Below are 17,222 nucleotides of genomic sequence, written 5' to 3'. Positions count from 1 at the left end.
TGTTTGCCTTCTTAATGGCTTCTGAACACTGTCTGGAAGTCGATAGCTTGGAGTCCACTACGACTCCTAAATCCTTCTCATAAGGTGTACTCTCAAATTTTCCGATCACCCATTGTGTATTCAAACCTAACATTTTTACTTCCTATGTGTAATACTTTACATTTAATGATAATATAAATTTCATCTGCCACAAATCTGCCCAAGCCTGTATGCTGTCCAAGTCCTTCTGTAATGATATAACGGATTACAAATTATCTGCTAATCCACCTATCTTGGTATCATCTGCAAACTTAACCAGCTTGTTACTTATATTCCTATCTAATCTTAAGTAAATGCAAATGTTTGCATTTTGCATGGTGTGAGCATACGACTAGATGACTTGACTTGTGGATTATGCAACATGAAATGTGAGATTTTTTTTTTTATGGGCGTTTTTCATATTGCTTACTATTGTCCAGCACTGGTCAGACTCCCATTCTATAAGAATATTTGTTATCTCTGTTCTACAAGAAAGCACAAGATTAAAATTTTTTCTCTGGCATCACTACAAACCACATGAGGTAAGTAAAGTATTAAAAAATACCACTTTAGGGTGGGATGTTTCTTTATAGGAGCATTAACTATAAATAGAAAATGGACAATACCACCCTAAAGGGACATTCAAAACTGAGCTCATGGTTACTGTGGAGAATTTAGGTGGATAAGCCTAGTGAAGCTTTGTTAGGCTGAATGGTTTCTTCTTGTCACACTTGTCTGATATTCTAATATTTTAAAGGAAATAGCCACAAAAAGTGTTGGGGCATTTACAACAAAACAAAACTCTTGTCATAAAGCAATGTGCAGAAGAAATTCATCCATCCATCCATTATCCAACCCGCTATATCCTAACTACAGGGTCACGGGGGTCTGCTGGAGCCAAACTCAGCCAACACAGGGAGCAAGGCAGGAAACAAACCCCAGGCAGGGCGCCAACCCACCGCAGGCAGAAGAAATTACAAAGGCAAAAGATTTGGTTATACTGTAAAAACCACTACATATAAATTAGGGATGTGTGGGATAGCGGGTCTTTGGCCCACACATTTTACATAATACCTTGATACCGTTGCAATTGTAATGTCATGCATCAGGTAGCAACAAACCTAGCAACAGTATTCAGACCTGCACCGAAACTGGCAGCATCCACAAGAAAAACCCTCATATTGAAGGAAAAAATGATGAAAATACATTAAACCAATCTGTACAAAATTAAAAAATATATTCCTATTCATAACAGTCAACAGAGAAGGCTGTGCAAGGTCCTAATCCAGAAAAAAATAGCAGAGCAAATCATGAACCTGCGATCTATAGTTATTAGCCTTTTAATGTGTGTATTTTTGCTTAATTTTGGATTTTTGCATGCCAAAAATCTAATTTTGGTGTTTGTTTAGCAACTTGTGTTCAAAAGGCAAATTTTAATTTTCTTCACTATCTTGATTTTCTTTGTTTACATGACACTGTTGGTATGGCTCATGTGATGGTGATAGTCATGATTGTGGCACTGTATGGCAGCAGTCACATTCCATGTTATCCCTCAGTGGATGTAAAACTATCTTTTTAGTGTTAATTAACTTTATTTTCAAGAAGGCTTAACAATAGGTTCTGATTTTCTGGTTTTGACCTCCTGATCCTGTTACTCATTCCAGTTTTGACTTTCTGATATTTTCATTTTCACTAACCTTTGACTATGATTTCTCACTTAGCTGAAGTAGAAACCTTGACAGATTTAAATATTGCAAATAAGTAAAACAATGGGACAATATTTTTATGTTCTTGTGCAACAAGTCCAAAGCCATGCTGCTAGATTGATTGGAGACTCTTAACTTGATTAAGTTAGTTTGGGTGTGTGCATATTAAGTGTTCATATTCAGGTTTTGGTTATTTCTTGTAACTATCACTAGTGGGTTAGACTCAGATGGAACTAATTTACTATTCTTCACCTTACAAAACATTTCCTTGAATACAAAGTACAAATTAAATAAAACATGTAAAATCAAAAAACAGTATCTGAGGGCAAGCCCTAGAAATCAGAAAGTGCTGTATAAAGGACTCCCAGGTTACCTTAACAAGAGACATTTCCTCATAAAGATTTTCGTATCTTTGCTCTAGACGGGAATATTCCTTCAGCAGGTTTTGATAACGTGAGCGTTCCTCTTCTAAGTCAGCCTTCATTTGACTTTCTTTCATGGACCGGTTCATGAATTGGTCTAATGAAAAACAACAGATGTATAGATATTAGTTTGGCTCTTTAGAGAAGACAGACAGACAGACAGACAGACAGACAGACAGACAGACAGACTGACTGACTGACTGACTGACTGACTGACTGACTGACTGACTGACTGACTGACTAACTGACTATGGTCAGAACATATATCAGAATGACTAAAAAGAAAGAAAATTAAAAAGAAACACAAAACTTCTGACTTGAGAGTCCCAGTCAGGCATTATATAGTCGTATTGCTGTTGGAGCCCTTGCAGCGTTTCTTGAACCACTTTTGTTTTATAATTCGTTGGCTGAAAGTAATCAGTGTTAGTGTGTCAAAGGGAGGATGTGCAGCATTGTTCTAAATGGTTATTATTCTAAATAAATAATAACCAACTAAATGGCTGGCTCTAAAGTACAGTGCTTATTTATTTTAACTGATATGGCCTTCATTCATTTTAACTGGTAATTCTTACAATATACACAATTGATAACAGCTTTATCTGTCACCATGCAAAAAGTGAACCTTCTACTAAATAGGCCAAGTAAACATAACACTTGGCAGCCTTGTGTCACCAGATGAGAAATGCTATATAAGGTTATGCTTCGTAACTAATGCAAGATATGAACAAAAGGAAAAACAAAACACACTTTCCATTTAAGCAGAGTATAGGGGCCAGTAGGTGACGCTCCTCACTGGACTCATAAGTTGGTATCAATGGCCAGAGAAGTGAAATCCGATACAATGATGAAGGTGGAAATGAACATTACAGTACAATGCACAAGACTTTAATCATTTTAATAATATTCTCATGAAAGACTGCTTAGTGGTTTATTCCTTGATCCTAAATTGCCTTGCTTTTCCATTTTAAGAAGGTGTGTTGGGCTGTGAAAAGCAAAATTGTTATTAGTGTAGATCCGGTTGACTCCATTATCCAAGTTAACTTATAAGATCAAGTTGCTTGCTTAGGGTTACAAAGTGAATTACAGTTTAGGATTAAATGTGCAGTCTTGTGCTGTACAGTTCAGGGCCACTGCACCATACTTCCTGAATAAATGATATAACAGTATTATGTCTGTCACAAACACAGACACACACATTTTATATATATAAATAAATATAATAAAAGCAGAGACTGACTAGCCAGCTAGACTGGGGGAATACAGGAGGTTGAGATAAAGGAACATGAACAGGCCAGCACCCGGATTGGAATGGAGGCTAAGCTACACCTAAATAGGACTGAAATGAACTGGAGGAGTTGGCCCTATACTGCAACATTTCAGTAAGGTACATCAAAGAAGCTGAAGAATGAACATATATTATGCTAAAGAAAGAGGCTCAATGTGTCTGTTTCATCATGTAGAAGGGCCATGCTGCATCTGTCTCTGTCCATCTAAAGGCCATGCTGGATCAAGGGCTATGCCAGAACACATCAGACCAATGATCAATCAACATACTAAGACAGAGAGCCACCTGGTAACATGTAAATTGGACAGAAGATGAACTGAATATTATCAGGTTGTATTTAACAAACTATTGGGTGTAATTGTAAATCTTATGTTATTTTATGTATGAATAAGAAAAGTAACTTTTTAGCCCACCTGTTCTGGTATTTTAATTGCCTGGAGTTATAGATATAAAAGAAAGTAGGAAGTATTGAACTACAGTGTCAGTCAATGCACTATACAGTAGATGGGATTTGAGGCATTCTGTTAAGGTCTACCTTGTAAAGAGTTTAAATGGGAAAATAGGGTCATTGTAAGGCTCTACCATGAGAAAACACTAAATATATAGGCTTCCCTTGAATTATGAAGTGCTTTACAAAAGCTTGTTTCATTTTATGAAACACAATAAAGCTTTCTATCTAAGACCGAGTCTGGGAAGCGGGGGTACCAAACCTTCTTATTTTGCTGCATCTAACTGCTGCTTTTGATACTGTAGATAATGACATTTTACTCCATCATTTGAAAGACACTGGAGTCACTGGTACTGCATTGAAGTAGTTGTATAGTTATCTCACAGAGCCAAAGCAGTTTTTTTACTATTGGGATACATCAGACAAAAACTAGCTGTGTTTGTCTGGCCCCATTTTACATATGTTTGATTCATTTTGTACCACTGGGTAAAATTTTAAGTAGCATAACATGTCTTTCAACTATTATGCTAATGATATTCAGATTTATCTCTTGTGAAAGAAAACACAAACCCCTGTTTCAAACTTCTGAGGCACAGAATAGGGGTCTGGCCAAAAAAAGCCAGACGCTTCCCCCACAGCTCATATAGCTCTGGAGAATGAGCAGGCTATAAATCTCATACACGCAGACCTCAAGTTGACCAGACAAAGCAAGACGCTGCTCATGCCCGTGCAACAAGGTGATTGCAAGCAGCTGTGCATGCCTGTGTGCAGCGCTCTTAACTATCTGCAAAATATGGGTTGAATGAGGCTTTAACCAATCAGAATAAGAAATGTGAGGCATACAGCACATGGCCAGCATATGATTTTTATGGCTTAACAAATCAGTGAAGCATTATACTGTATGATCAAGGTGCCTTATTTTTGTAGCCAATAAAATGCATTCTTTTGTATTATAACTGACATATGCAAATCTGTTAAGTGAGCTGAGACTCTGTGCTTCTGTTCAGGGATCATCCCTTCTGCTATTCTGTTAGCTGCTGGGATCTCCCTTTTCATGAAAAGAAATAAAGACAGATGACAAGCTTCCTCCTGCCTGGTTCTTCAGGGTGATTATTTACATCAATTAAATTTCTACCACACTCTAGACCATTCCCAATGCCCATGTTCTACAAGCTCAAATCACTCACTGTCTTAGTGATATTTTGAATTGGATGAATAATACTTACCTGCAGTTAAAAAGCAATAAGACAGAAGTGGGCACTACTTGTCAGGTAAAAATGTCCAGAATAAAACATGTCAGTATTGATGGTCACATAATCTGCTTTCTTCCATGGTTACAAATCTTAGGGTTAAATTTAATTCTACACTTTCAATTCAAAGTAACATTGTGTTATTTTCCAAAACTTCATTTTATCATTTACAGAATATAGCTTTTCTATGAATGCATGATGCAGAGACGTTAGCTCAATATTTCATTACATCTTTTCTTGACTATTGTTATCCTCATTTTTTGGTCTCCCTGGAAAGACTACAGTTAAAGTATGTCCAAAACATCCATCCATCCAGTTTCCAACCCGCTGAATCCGAACACAGGGTCACGGGGGTCTGCTGGAGCCAATCCCAGCCAACACAGGGCACAAGGCAGGAACCAATCCCAGGCAGGGTGCCAACCCATCGTAGATGTCCAAAACAATACTTTTAAAAAAAATTGTAAATTCACTCATATAACCCTAATTTTATTATATTTGCACTGGTTATATGTAAAAGAGAGGATCCATTTTAAGATCTTGTGTAGAAATGTATGGCTGGTTCTGCCTCATCTTTTGTGAAAGCTTCTGGCTCCTGTGATCCTGAACTTGATCAGCCATTTTCTGCACCAAGTTACTCTAACACAAAGCTGCACTAGACTTGGAGCCGATCCTGGCAGTGTTAGGGACAAAGCAAAAACCAAACTTTGGTTTAGTGCAAAACTAGCTTGTACTGGCAGGAAGGTCAAGGTCAGGAAGAACAGGAAGAGAAACTAAAGTGAAAGAGAAAAAAAAAATGCTAGGGCCACAGTTCTCACCTTCAGAGTCTTTGGACTGGCTGAGGATTCTCTGGTTCATGTTCTCCTTTTCATGCTTCAGTAATGTATTCTCTTCTTCGAGATCTGCCACTCTCTGCATGATATCAAGCAAAAATCACATCACTCAGAATCAGCTTCATCATGGCTTTACAAAACCAACTGTGCATGCATCACTGGGTAAGGCAAGAACACATCCAATCCTCAGGGGATGCCTCTGCCTTTCCTCCTTCCCTGCCAGCGGACCTCAGCAAGAGTCTCTCCTGGGACTGGAAAGCAAGGCAGCATCAGTAATGATGCTGTACTTCAACAGTGACTCCAAGGGTGAAAGCTGCTGCAGACAGCAATGTAATTCGTATTTCAAAGAAATTGCTCTTGCTTGTAACATAAAAATCAGCATACCTTGGATGTGCAGATGGCTTCAGTTTAAGGGGTGGATTTGAAATCAGTTATGAAACTGAAAGGATGTTTACTAGAAAGACATTCTAAGAAATTCTGCTTCTAAATGTCAATGGTTACTCTGCTTCATTTATTTCATGCAGACTGACTCCCAAACATTTTTCAGGATATGTTTAAAATATATTAGGCATTATTCTCATTTAACTGTAGATTACACCATTTAAATCCTTAATTAATGGTAACATGTTAATACCATTATTATAATTAAAACATACATTTTGCTGAAATTCACAAGTATAGGTGTAAATGTTATAGTGTATTTATCTTTATCTCGATGTCAGAATGCCTCCATGAGTGGCCTGAGCAGAAAAATCATTGTAAATGAGGAGTAGAACAGAACAATGCCAAGTAAAAACATTTAGGTGGGATACACAATACCAGAAAATATTGCTTCATAAGGTATCATAGAAGAGTGTATGCTAGCAAGGGCAATTCTTGTGGCCACGCCAATGAGACTTTGCTACCACAATTACCATGGGGCAGTTTACTCCAAAAGCATGCAAAGTATGACGTGTTTTGGATAGATTAGTAGAACTGCATATCTTGATGAGAAAAAAACGTATTTCCTTCGGGACACTAGAGGACAGGTGACTTAATAGCACTCGGCCAGTTCAAAGCAAGCCACCAGAGGTTGGTAAATAGCATTGCGGAACTAAACAGCCCTGGGATGGTCAGTTTGAGAAGGATAATAGGAGATGGAAAGTGTTACATTAAGCTGATGTCACATTACGTGACTTCTAGTTGTTGGGTGGGTCAGACTTGCCAACTGCAGTGGCTGATCTCGTCGCCAGAACATGTCAATATACAGAACTGAATATCGCTGGGCATATCACATTTAGTGACTATGTGCCGAACTTCCATCACAGTCCTGCTGACCCCTATTCATGACAGCCAATAACATCCTACCTGTTGGAACCAGTGCTATCCATTTTTTTAAAATTTTGTCGTGATACATAAAAAACATTAGACAGATGAGGACAGATGAGCTTCTCTTCTCTTTGTGAGGTCCAGACTACCCACATTCCTTTGTCCTAATTGTTGCATTATATTCATTTCACTTCCAGATCGGCATTCATTGGTTGTCAGCCTTCACGCACACAGAGCCCATATCTACGACCAACAACATATTTGATTTTATCGCAGAAAATAGTGGACTGGTTGGAGTGAGTTGCTGGGTATGTCACATTAGGCAACTTGTTTCACAGGAGCAACTGCCTTTGACTCTCTAAGATTATGTAAACGAAGGCTATGACTGAAAAACAGCTAGAAAAATCACTTTAATGCAAAATGGCCTTAACGACAATATTGTCAGGTAGGCGGCAAAAGGGAAGGTTGTTATATTACTTATATGTTGGTAACTGCTACACACTATGGTAGACAGGCCACACTGGGGTTTGCCTGGTCCTTTAAGTGAGAGCTGGGGATCAGAATGGCAAACACGCCTAAGGCTGCCAAAAAAAAAACATATGAAGACAAGCCCTGAGATGCCAAAGGTTATTCTTTACTCCAGTAGTAACCTTAATAGTCCTGGAAGTGGTTCCTGGTTGAGGTTAAAAGAATGTTCAAGACAGTCCCTAATGATGAGCAGAGATACAGTACTGTGCAAAAGTTTTAGGCAGGTGTGAAAAAATGTTGTAAACAAAGAGTGCTTTCAGAAATATAAATAATGATTGTTTATTGTTATCAATTTACAAAATACAAAGTGAGCGAACAAAAGAAAAATCTAAATCAAATCAATATTTGGTGTTACTACCTTTTGCCTTCTAACCAGCATCAATTCTTATAGGTCCACTTGCACAAAGTCAGGGATTTTGTAGGATTCTAGTCAGGTGTTTGATCAACCAATTATACCAAACAGGTGCTAATGATCATCAATGTCACACGTAGGTTGAAACACAGTCATTAACTGAAACAGAAACAGCTGTGCAGGAGGCTTAAAACTGGGTGAGGAACAGCCAAACTCTGCTATCAAGGTGAGGTTGTGGAAGACAGTTTCATGTCATGGCAAGATTGAGCACAGCAACAAGACACAAGGTAGATCTACTGCATCCGCAAGGTCTCTCCCAGACAAAGATTTCAAAGCAGACTGGGGTTTCAAGATGTGCTGTTCAAGCTCTTTTGAAGAAGCACAAAGAAACGGGCAACGTTGAGGATCGTAGACGCAGTGGTCAGCCAAGGAAACTTAGTGCAGCAGATGAAAGACACATCAAGCTTATTACCCTTCGAAATCGGAAGATGTCCAGCAGTGCCATCAGCTCAGAACTGGCAGAAACCAGTGGGACCCAGGTACACCCATCTACTGTCCGGAGAAGTCTGTCCAGAAGTGATCTTCATGGAAGAGTTGCAGCCAAAAAGCCACACCTCTGACGTGGAAACAAGGCCAAGCGACTCAAGTATGCATGAAAACATAGGAACTGGGGTGCAGAAAAATGGCAGCAGGTGCTCTGGACTGATGAATCAAAATTTGAAATATTTGGCTGTAGCAGAAGGCAGTTTGTTCATCAAAGGGCTGGAGAGCGGTACAATAATGAGTGTCTGCAGGCAACAGTGAAGCATGGTGGAGGTTCCTTGAACGTTTGGACCTGCATTTCTGCAAATGGAGTTGGAGATTTGGTCAGGATTAATGGTGTTCTCAATGCTGAGAAATACAGGCAGATACTTATCCATCATGCAATACCATGAGGGAGGCGTATGATTGGCCCCAAATTTATTCTGCAGCAGGACAATGACCCCAAACATACAGCCAAAGTCATTAAAATCTATCTTCAGCGTAAAGAAGAATTCCTGGAAGTGATGGTAAGGCCCCCACAGAGCCCTGATCTCAACATCATCGAGTGTGTCTGGGATTACATGAAGAGACAGAAGGATGTGAGGATGCCTACATCCACAGAAGATCTGTGGTTAGTTCTCCAAGATGTTTGGAACAACCTACCAGCCGAGTTCCTTCAAAAACTGTGTGCAAGTGTACCTAGAAGAATTGATGCTGTTTTGAAGGCAAAGGGTGGTCACACCAAATATTGATTTGATTTAGATTTCTCTTTTGTTCATTCACTGCATTTTGTTGATTGATGAAAATAAATTATTAACAATTCCATTTTTGAAAGCATTCTTTGTTTACAGCATTTTTTCACACCTGCTTAAAACTTTTGCACAGTACTGTATATGGATTTTCACTTTACTAGCAGGAGGAAAAAAAAGGTCTAAGGAATGACAGAAAAAGTTAAAAGGATGATATGGAGAAGACCTAAAATGTCCTACATAAACTTAAGTGAGTGGACCAGCGCCATTTACCTTACAGATATGACATTGAATTCAAGTCTATAGCAGGTAGGCCCAAAGTAAATCCTTTTTTTGGTATCTGATTATTACTGAATATCCTGTATCCTTCAATATTACGTATTCATTTTGTTTATTTTTGAGTTCCTATGAGCGATTTGGATCTTGAGACAGCAAAACAGTGCCCCCTAATGATCACACCTATTTCATCTGCAACATTTTACTCCTTACCTTGACTAGGGATGCTTTGTCCGAAGAGTACAATTCTTCCAGCTGCTTCTTCTCCTTTTCTACTGTATCCAGGTCCGTCTGGAGTTTTTCGACTTCTTGCTGAAGACTCACGACCAGATTTCCATCCTCCTGTCGGCCACGGTGCTGTTCTAGCTCTCGTCGTAACTTATCTATTTCCAGTGCATATGCCGTGCTGATTGAATGCAGCTGCTCACTCAGGTTCTTGTATTCCTTGTTCTGAAGAAGAATACAGAAATGCACCCTTACAGTCTTTGTAAATGATAGTTGAGCTTTTTAATACAATCTTACCTAGACTATGCATCAACTCACTTAGAAACTCTTTTGTGTTTCACTTTTCATGGTTTATACGGGGACAGCTATATACTTTAATTAAAATGTTCCACCCATTCATTTATTTATTCCTCCTACACTGGCAGCAGTGGGTACAAAGCACAAACCAACGCTGGTCTGTGACACTCTTATGTCTGGGAACATTCACTCACACTTGGCACCTATAGAACCTCCAGTACTTAAATGACCTAACCTACATATCTTAGGATGTGTAGGGACATCTGAGGTGTCCAGAAAAAACACTCACACAGTAAAATGTGTAAATTGAGTACAACCATTCACCAGGTCTTCCTGGAGCTGTGGTTCCACTACATTACCATGCTTGGACTGAAATGACTGCTTCTACAGGCTTCTGTATGCCTGCTTGTTAACAAACACAATGACTGTTACCTGCTCATCTACTTTCCTCTGTAACTGGACAATCTTATTCTCCATGCCAATGTTCAACTTTTTCAAGTGTTCTGCTGAACGAGCTTCTATCTTCAGCTGCTTGAGTTCACGTCGAGCGCACAGTCGACGGTAAGCGCACTGGATGACAATGGCTGCATTTCTAGCACGTCCAAACTTCTTACGAGCCATCCAACCACGGGCATACTTCTGAATAATACTTGCTTTGTGATCCAGTAGCAACTAGAGGGAAAAAATAAATAAAATGTTAAAGTGAAATTCTGACTATATTTAGAGTTGAATCACATAGACTGTTACAGAGGCACCTGTGCAGCAGCATCATGTTAAAAATCAATATAGAAGTACACATACATTCTGCAGGACTAGACACTTTTCCACTTATTTTCAAATATGAACATTCAGTTGTTCATGTACTTGAAACAAAGGTACAATGGATAGAGTAGCTGCATCATGGATATGGTATTTCTGGTTTGAACCTGCACCCAGTCGCTATCTGTGTGGAGTCTACATGCTGTCCTTAGGTCCATGTGAGTTTTATTCTGACTATTGTAGTTCTCCTCGCACACCCTAATGTCATAAAGGTTTAGCCTAATTGTTAATTCTAAATTGGCTCCATGGGTGTGTACATGAGTGGACCCTACAATGCTCTGGTTATTGTCTTGCACCTGATTCTGCCTGGCTATGCTCCACCCTATCTTAGCCCCAAAATTAGATTAATCAGAAGTAGGAATGTTATCTTACTCATTTATTTTCTAATCTTGCTTATTGCCATCCAGGGTTGAAAATAGACAGTCAAAATTTGCAGCAGTCCAATACAAGGCACACTCAGATTCACTCATACTGGGACAATTAGTCAAAAAAGAAATCTGCATATTATTAGGATAAAGGAGGATATCTTTGCTTCAAAAGAAACCTCATGCAGACACGGGAAGTATAAAAATTCAAAACAGACAGTGTCCATGCCAGAACTTTAATCCATCGTTCTCAAGCTGTGAAGCTGCAATGTTAGCTATTGCTTCAACCAATTAACCCACAGAAATACTCAAGTGGAAAACTGAGCTGCGGATAGTGTACATAATTACATGAGCAACTTGACATAGAGGTAAACTGAAAGAAGGGTAATAAAGTCAGGTAGAGCTATAAGCCTTCCTGAACAGATGAGTTTTGAGTTGTTTTTTAAAAGAATTCATGGAGTCAGCTGACCTGATTAATTTCGGTAGGTCATTCCAGAGTCTGTGCGCTATACAGCTGAAGGCCCTATCACCCATGGAGTGTAGATTTGTGTGGGGCACACCAAGATTACCAGAATCAGAGGACCTTAGTGGGCGGACAGGCACATAGTGATGGAGAAGGTCCCTGATATAGTTTGGTGCGAGATTATTTAAGGCTTTGTAGGTTATTAGTAGGATTTTATATTCAGTTCTGTAGGACACAGGGAGCCAGTGAAGGCGATGTAGGATGAGTGTGATGTGCTCGCTGCTGCTGGCCGAGTTTTGAATAAGCTGGAGCTGTGATATAAGATTAGAAGGGACACCTGCCTGCAGCGAGTTACAATAATCGATGTGGGATGTGATAAAAGCATGGACAAGTTTCTCAGCGTTAGAAAAGGAGAGGAAGGAGCGAACACGTGATATGTTACGGAGGTGAAAGTAAGAAAGTTTCTTAATGTGAATTATGTGGGCGGAATAAGAAAGGGAGGAATCAAAAATGACACCAAGATTCTTTGCAGTAGAGGCAGGTCTGATATGATCACGGCCAAGATGGACTGGGAAGGAGCTCATTTTATTAAGTTGCACTTTAGTCCCAATTTGCAGGAGTTCAGTTTTGTTGCAATTTAATTTTAAAGAGTTCTGCTCCATCCAGGTTTTAATTTCATTGAGGCAAGTTGCGAGCTGAGAAAGCTCTGATGAAGTTCCACTTTTAACACTGAAATAGAGTTGAGTGTCATCTGCATAAAAATGATAACCCAGTCCATAGCTACGGATAATATGGCCAAGGGGAAGCATATAAATACAGAAAAGCAGAGGACTGAGGACAGAGCCCTGAGGAACCCCATGTATGACTGGCACTGAGCTGGATCTGCTGTTGCCAAGACTAACAAACTCTTGCCTATCAGTCAGATAGGACTTAAACCACTGGAGGAGAGTGCCAGAGATACCCAGCATGTTCTCCGTTCTGGACAGTAGAATGTCATGTCTGACAGTGTCAAATGTTGCACTGAGGTCTAATAGAATTAATATGTTGGTTTGTCCAGAGTCTGCTGCCATAAGCAAATCATTGGTTACCTGTAGCAGAGCAGTTTCACAGCTGTGCTGTGCTCTGAAACCAGACTGAAAGGTTTCCATCAGATTATTAGAAGTTAAGTAGTTGGTGAGTTGGGAAGCTACAACACGCTCGAGAACTTTTGACAGAAAAGGTAAGTGGGAAATAGGCCAAAAATTGTTAAGATTATCAGCATCAAGACCAGACTTTTTTAACACTGGGGTTACAGAAGCGATTTTAAAAGTGAGCGGCACAAAGCCAGTGTCAAGGGATGAGTTTATTATTGAATCCTGCATGAAGGCAGGATTTAAGTAGTGTGGTGGGGATGGGGTCCAGTACACAAGTAGTCGGTCTCATCTTACAAAGCAGGTCATTAACAAAAGCAGATGTGACTGGTGAGAACTTAGAGAAAGAGCTGGATGGAGTGGGAAAACAGGGAGAGATATAAACAGATGATGTATTTATGTTAGTTGAATTATTTAGATCTTTAATTTTGTTACGGAAAAAGTGGAGGAATTTTTCACAGACTTCAATAGAAGAGGTAGTTGGGCCAGATGCGGGTTGGAGTAGTTTATTAACTATAGAGAACAAAACCCTTGGATTATCATGGCCACTTTCTATTATTCTGCCATAATGGATGTTCTTGGCAGCAGTTAGTGATTCTCTGTAAGTTCTTTGGTAGTCAGAGAAAGCCTGGCTGTGCACGGTGAGGCCAGACTTACGTGACATTCTCTCAAGGCGTCAGCCAGTTGCTTTCATAGATCGCAATTCTGAGTTATACCAAGGAGCTGAACGCTTAAAGGAAACCTCCTTATGTTTTAAAGGAGCTGTTTTATCTAATGCTGAATGAAGGGCTGTGTTATAGTGGTTAACAAGACTACCTAGTGTTGATGGAATAGGTGCAGACAGTAAAAGATCAGAAGTGGATCCAGAAAGGATAGAGGGACAGATATTTTAAAGGTTGCAGAAAGAAATTGGTCTTTTACAGGTAAGAGGAGGGAGAGGTAATGAGACAGCGAAAAGTACTGCTTTATGGTCAGAGAGTCCCAAATCAGTGCTGTAAGTGTTAATTCAGATGTACAGATCAGATTCAATATATGACCACCAGAGTGGGTGGGAAAATCAACATGCTATGTCAAGTCAAAAAACCACACACTGTTCCAGTGTGGTGCTGAGGTGTCACCCGCTGCACTCAGGTCCCAATCCAGGTGGTTTGTCGTGTGGTGGGTGCGGCAACACGCATGCTCCCAACCTTGGACATTGGGGTAAGCAGCCCTATCTGACAGTTGGAGACAAAAACTCTGTGATCATTAGGTCCAGTTGGGTTGCTATGGATTATTTTACCTCTGAATATTCGCTTTGAGTGCTCTGCTGGGTTAAACTATTTGTAAAATAACCTTTGAGTTAGTAAGTATTTGCTCCATATTGGGGTGGTACAAAAGAGGTGCCCCTTGTCTCATGTCATGCTGGATACATGATTATTAATTTGATTTACCTAAGACAACTACATTGTTATTATACATTCAGAATACTGTATATGAACACAGTACTAACCATTATGATATTTCAGCATATTCCATTAACTGTCCGTAGAAAAACAGATTTTAGCAGATAGGATTATCACGGTATCCCATCTCATGAGCTGGCATGGACACACCAAGTACATGACACCACAGGCCCACATAAATTGATCAGGGCCTGGCTGAATAACATTCTTAGCCATTAACACACTGGAAGTATTACCTCATGATATATCCTCCTGACAAACATGCCTCGTGCAAAAGCCTGGATGGTGATAACGGATTTCTGGACCATAAGGAAGGCTCTACGGATGCGCAGCATTCGGAATTGCTTCTGAAAGACAACTGCAGCACGTGTCTGTCGAAGTTTCTCAGCCAGCCTGAAAAGTTCAATTGAATTACACAGGACATTTTAGAATAGTACAGTTTGACTGTTTCTCATGCATAAAATGGAATTAGTCCAACAATACAATTTTTGTTTAAATGAAAAATGACACAGTGATTACTAAGAATTTGTTGCCAGCATGTGATCTCACCATGTATTAATGTTAAATGCTTTGATGCATTAGAGAATATACACACAGTGGCTCCTTCAAAGACTGGCCTGTCCTGTACCACGTAGGAACTTTTTGCTGCCACAACACCCTCATTTCTCAGAGGCATGGATTTTGTTTCATGCTGACTCAGCATCATCATGCAGATGGTGCCAATGATCTTGGCACACATTCATGGTGAAATTCTCCTATTCCACTTCATCCCACATGTTCTCTTTTGGACTGGGATTTGGAGACTGCACATGTAGTTGGAGCAGACGGGAGTAACTGCCATGTTTGTGGAACCACCTTAATGATGCTTGCTTGGTCACATGTGTCACACACGTGCGATTGGGAGGCAGAAAGAGGGCCTGAAAAATAGTAGTACCACACCAGACCAGGGGGTGGCGAGCTGCACTAACACTCTCTCTCAATCCTCTGCAGACCATCCACTGGAAATCCCGCTAGGTTTCTGATGCCATTGATGATGTCACTTCCGGTACCAGCGCCATTGAAGACGTCACTTCTGGTCCCGATGACATCACTTCCGGTTCAGTTTCCGATGACGTCACTTCTTGAACTGGCCTTTAAAGCTGTCATCTTGCCTCCATACCATCAGTTCTGTTTTGGACTCTGACTTCTCACAAAAATGTAACCTTTTGCAGCAAGGGCATATTATATGGGTGGCTGCCCCAAACCTTTTTTGATGTCTTATTGTCGTTCTTGTGACACATGATACATTATTATGGTGGAAGTATCCATTTTGTAAAGGATAGACTATGGCCGTAAGGAACAGACATTGTTAAAAACAATGCTTACCATAAGTACACTGTGACATTCAAATAACATTCACTTGATGTCAAGATGTCTAATGTGTGCCAAGAAAGCATCCCCCACATCACTACAGTACCCCCAGATGCCTGTACCATTGACACAAACCTGAAGATATCCATGGATTAATGCTGTTTATATCAAATTATGATCATAATATCTCCAGTTCAGTCAAAATGTCAGTGATTTCTCAGACAGACAACATTTTTCCGCTCTTTAGTCCTCTCTTTTTCATGATTACATGCCTATTATAGTCTCATCATCCTATACACAGCTTACATTTGTGGAATCTGTCGTGGTCTTCTGCTGCCAATTGTTTCAATGACCCACACGTTGTGTTCTAAGAGATGCTCTTTGGCGCACATCTGTTGTAAACAGCTGTTATTTGAGGATTCCCAGCCTTTCTCTTAGTTCGAAAGAGTCCAGCCATTCTCGTGTGACCTCTGTCATTAATATGTTTTTGTCCCCAGAAATGTCACTCACTGGATTGTTTTCTTTGTCACCCCATTCTCTATAAACTGTAGACAGTCTACTGGATGGAATTCCCAGGAGGTCATAGGTTTCTGAGATGCTCGGACCACAGTGCTCATTTTCTGAATGAAATGTCACAGTTTTAACATTTTGCCAATTGAAATTCAGAGTGTAACAATGCCATATTTCAAATTCTATTATGATTCAATAAAATTCAGCTTGTGTGAGGTTTCCTCATGTCTAACATTTCCAGTTAAGTTAAGCTTATTTCTCTTTGCTGGTTTGCTCCATGATAACAGAGCTAAATTGGAGGCTTTGTTCCAACAAGATGATTTACCTTAGACCATTTATAATATCAATCATATTTATGTTTGCAATGCTGAGTTATCTTGAGAAGCACTTGGCTGTAAAAACAAGACAAATTACACACAAGCTAATACAGATTGTCCTCCAGCTAATCTAGTTTTTCTTCCACATTCCAAAACAGGTCAACTGGCAAAAGTGAATTGGCCCCATCTCCACGTGGTTGTGGGTGGGTGTATGTGCCCAGTGCTGTTGGGATAGCACATAGCTGCCTATGACCCAAAATTAGATTAAGTAAGTTTGAAAAAGTTATGTGTTATGCCAGTTTCTTGTGACCCAATGTTAATAAAAATAATAATTCTTTACATTTATATAGCACTTTTCTCACTACAGAAAGCACTCTCCATGCAGGGAGGACTCCATAAGTGAACCCACAACCTCCTTAGACAAGCAGCAGTGCTACCATTGCATTGCCTGCATGGTTTGCCCTTCTTAGTGTCTTTGAGATCCAGTCCATGACAACCGTCCCCCTTGGAGAAATGCCGCCAACGTCATGGCTGAGCAATATCGATTGCTTAAACAACCTGCGGCAACCCATCGTGAGACACTCTGCAAAACCAAATGCTTCCCATTCCC

At 39.9% G+C, this 17,222-nt stretch overlaps 1 protein-coding gene across 2 annotated transcripts in view; it reads right to left on the bottom strand.

Annotated features, from left to right (window-relative positions):
- Positions 1 to 17,222, bottom strand: part of myo5b (myosin VB) — a 502,861-nt gene that overhangs the window by 75,938 nt on the left and 409,701 nt on the right. For both annotated transcript variants that reach the window (XM_051928010.1, XM_051928011.1), the window contains exons 20-24: positions 14,672 to 14,828; positions 10,649 to 10,888; positions 9,908 to 10,144; positions 5,945 to 6,038; positions 2,098 to 2,243 (exon numbers count right to left, since the gene is read on the bottom strand). In XM_051928010.1, the coding sequence (XP_051783970.1) occupies positions 2,098 to 2,243; positions 5,945 to 6,038; positions 9,908 to 10,144; positions 10,649 to 10,888; positions 14,672 to 14,828 (874 nt within the window). The remainder of the gene's footprint in view (positions 1 to 2,097; positions 2,244 to 5,944; positions 6,039 to 9,907; positions 10,145 to 10,648; positions 10,889 to 14,671; positions 14,829 to 17,222) is intronic.

Source organism: Erpetoichthys calabaricus, chromosome 5 (assembly GCF_900747795.2).
Source record: "Erpetoichthys calabaricus chromosome 5, fErpCal1.3, whole genome shotgun sequence".
NCBI lineage: Eukaryota > Metazoa > Chordata > Cladistia > Polypteriformes > Polypteridae > Erpetoichthys > Erpetoichthys calabaricus.
This window is presented reverse-complemented; position numbering and strand designations above follow the sequence as displayed.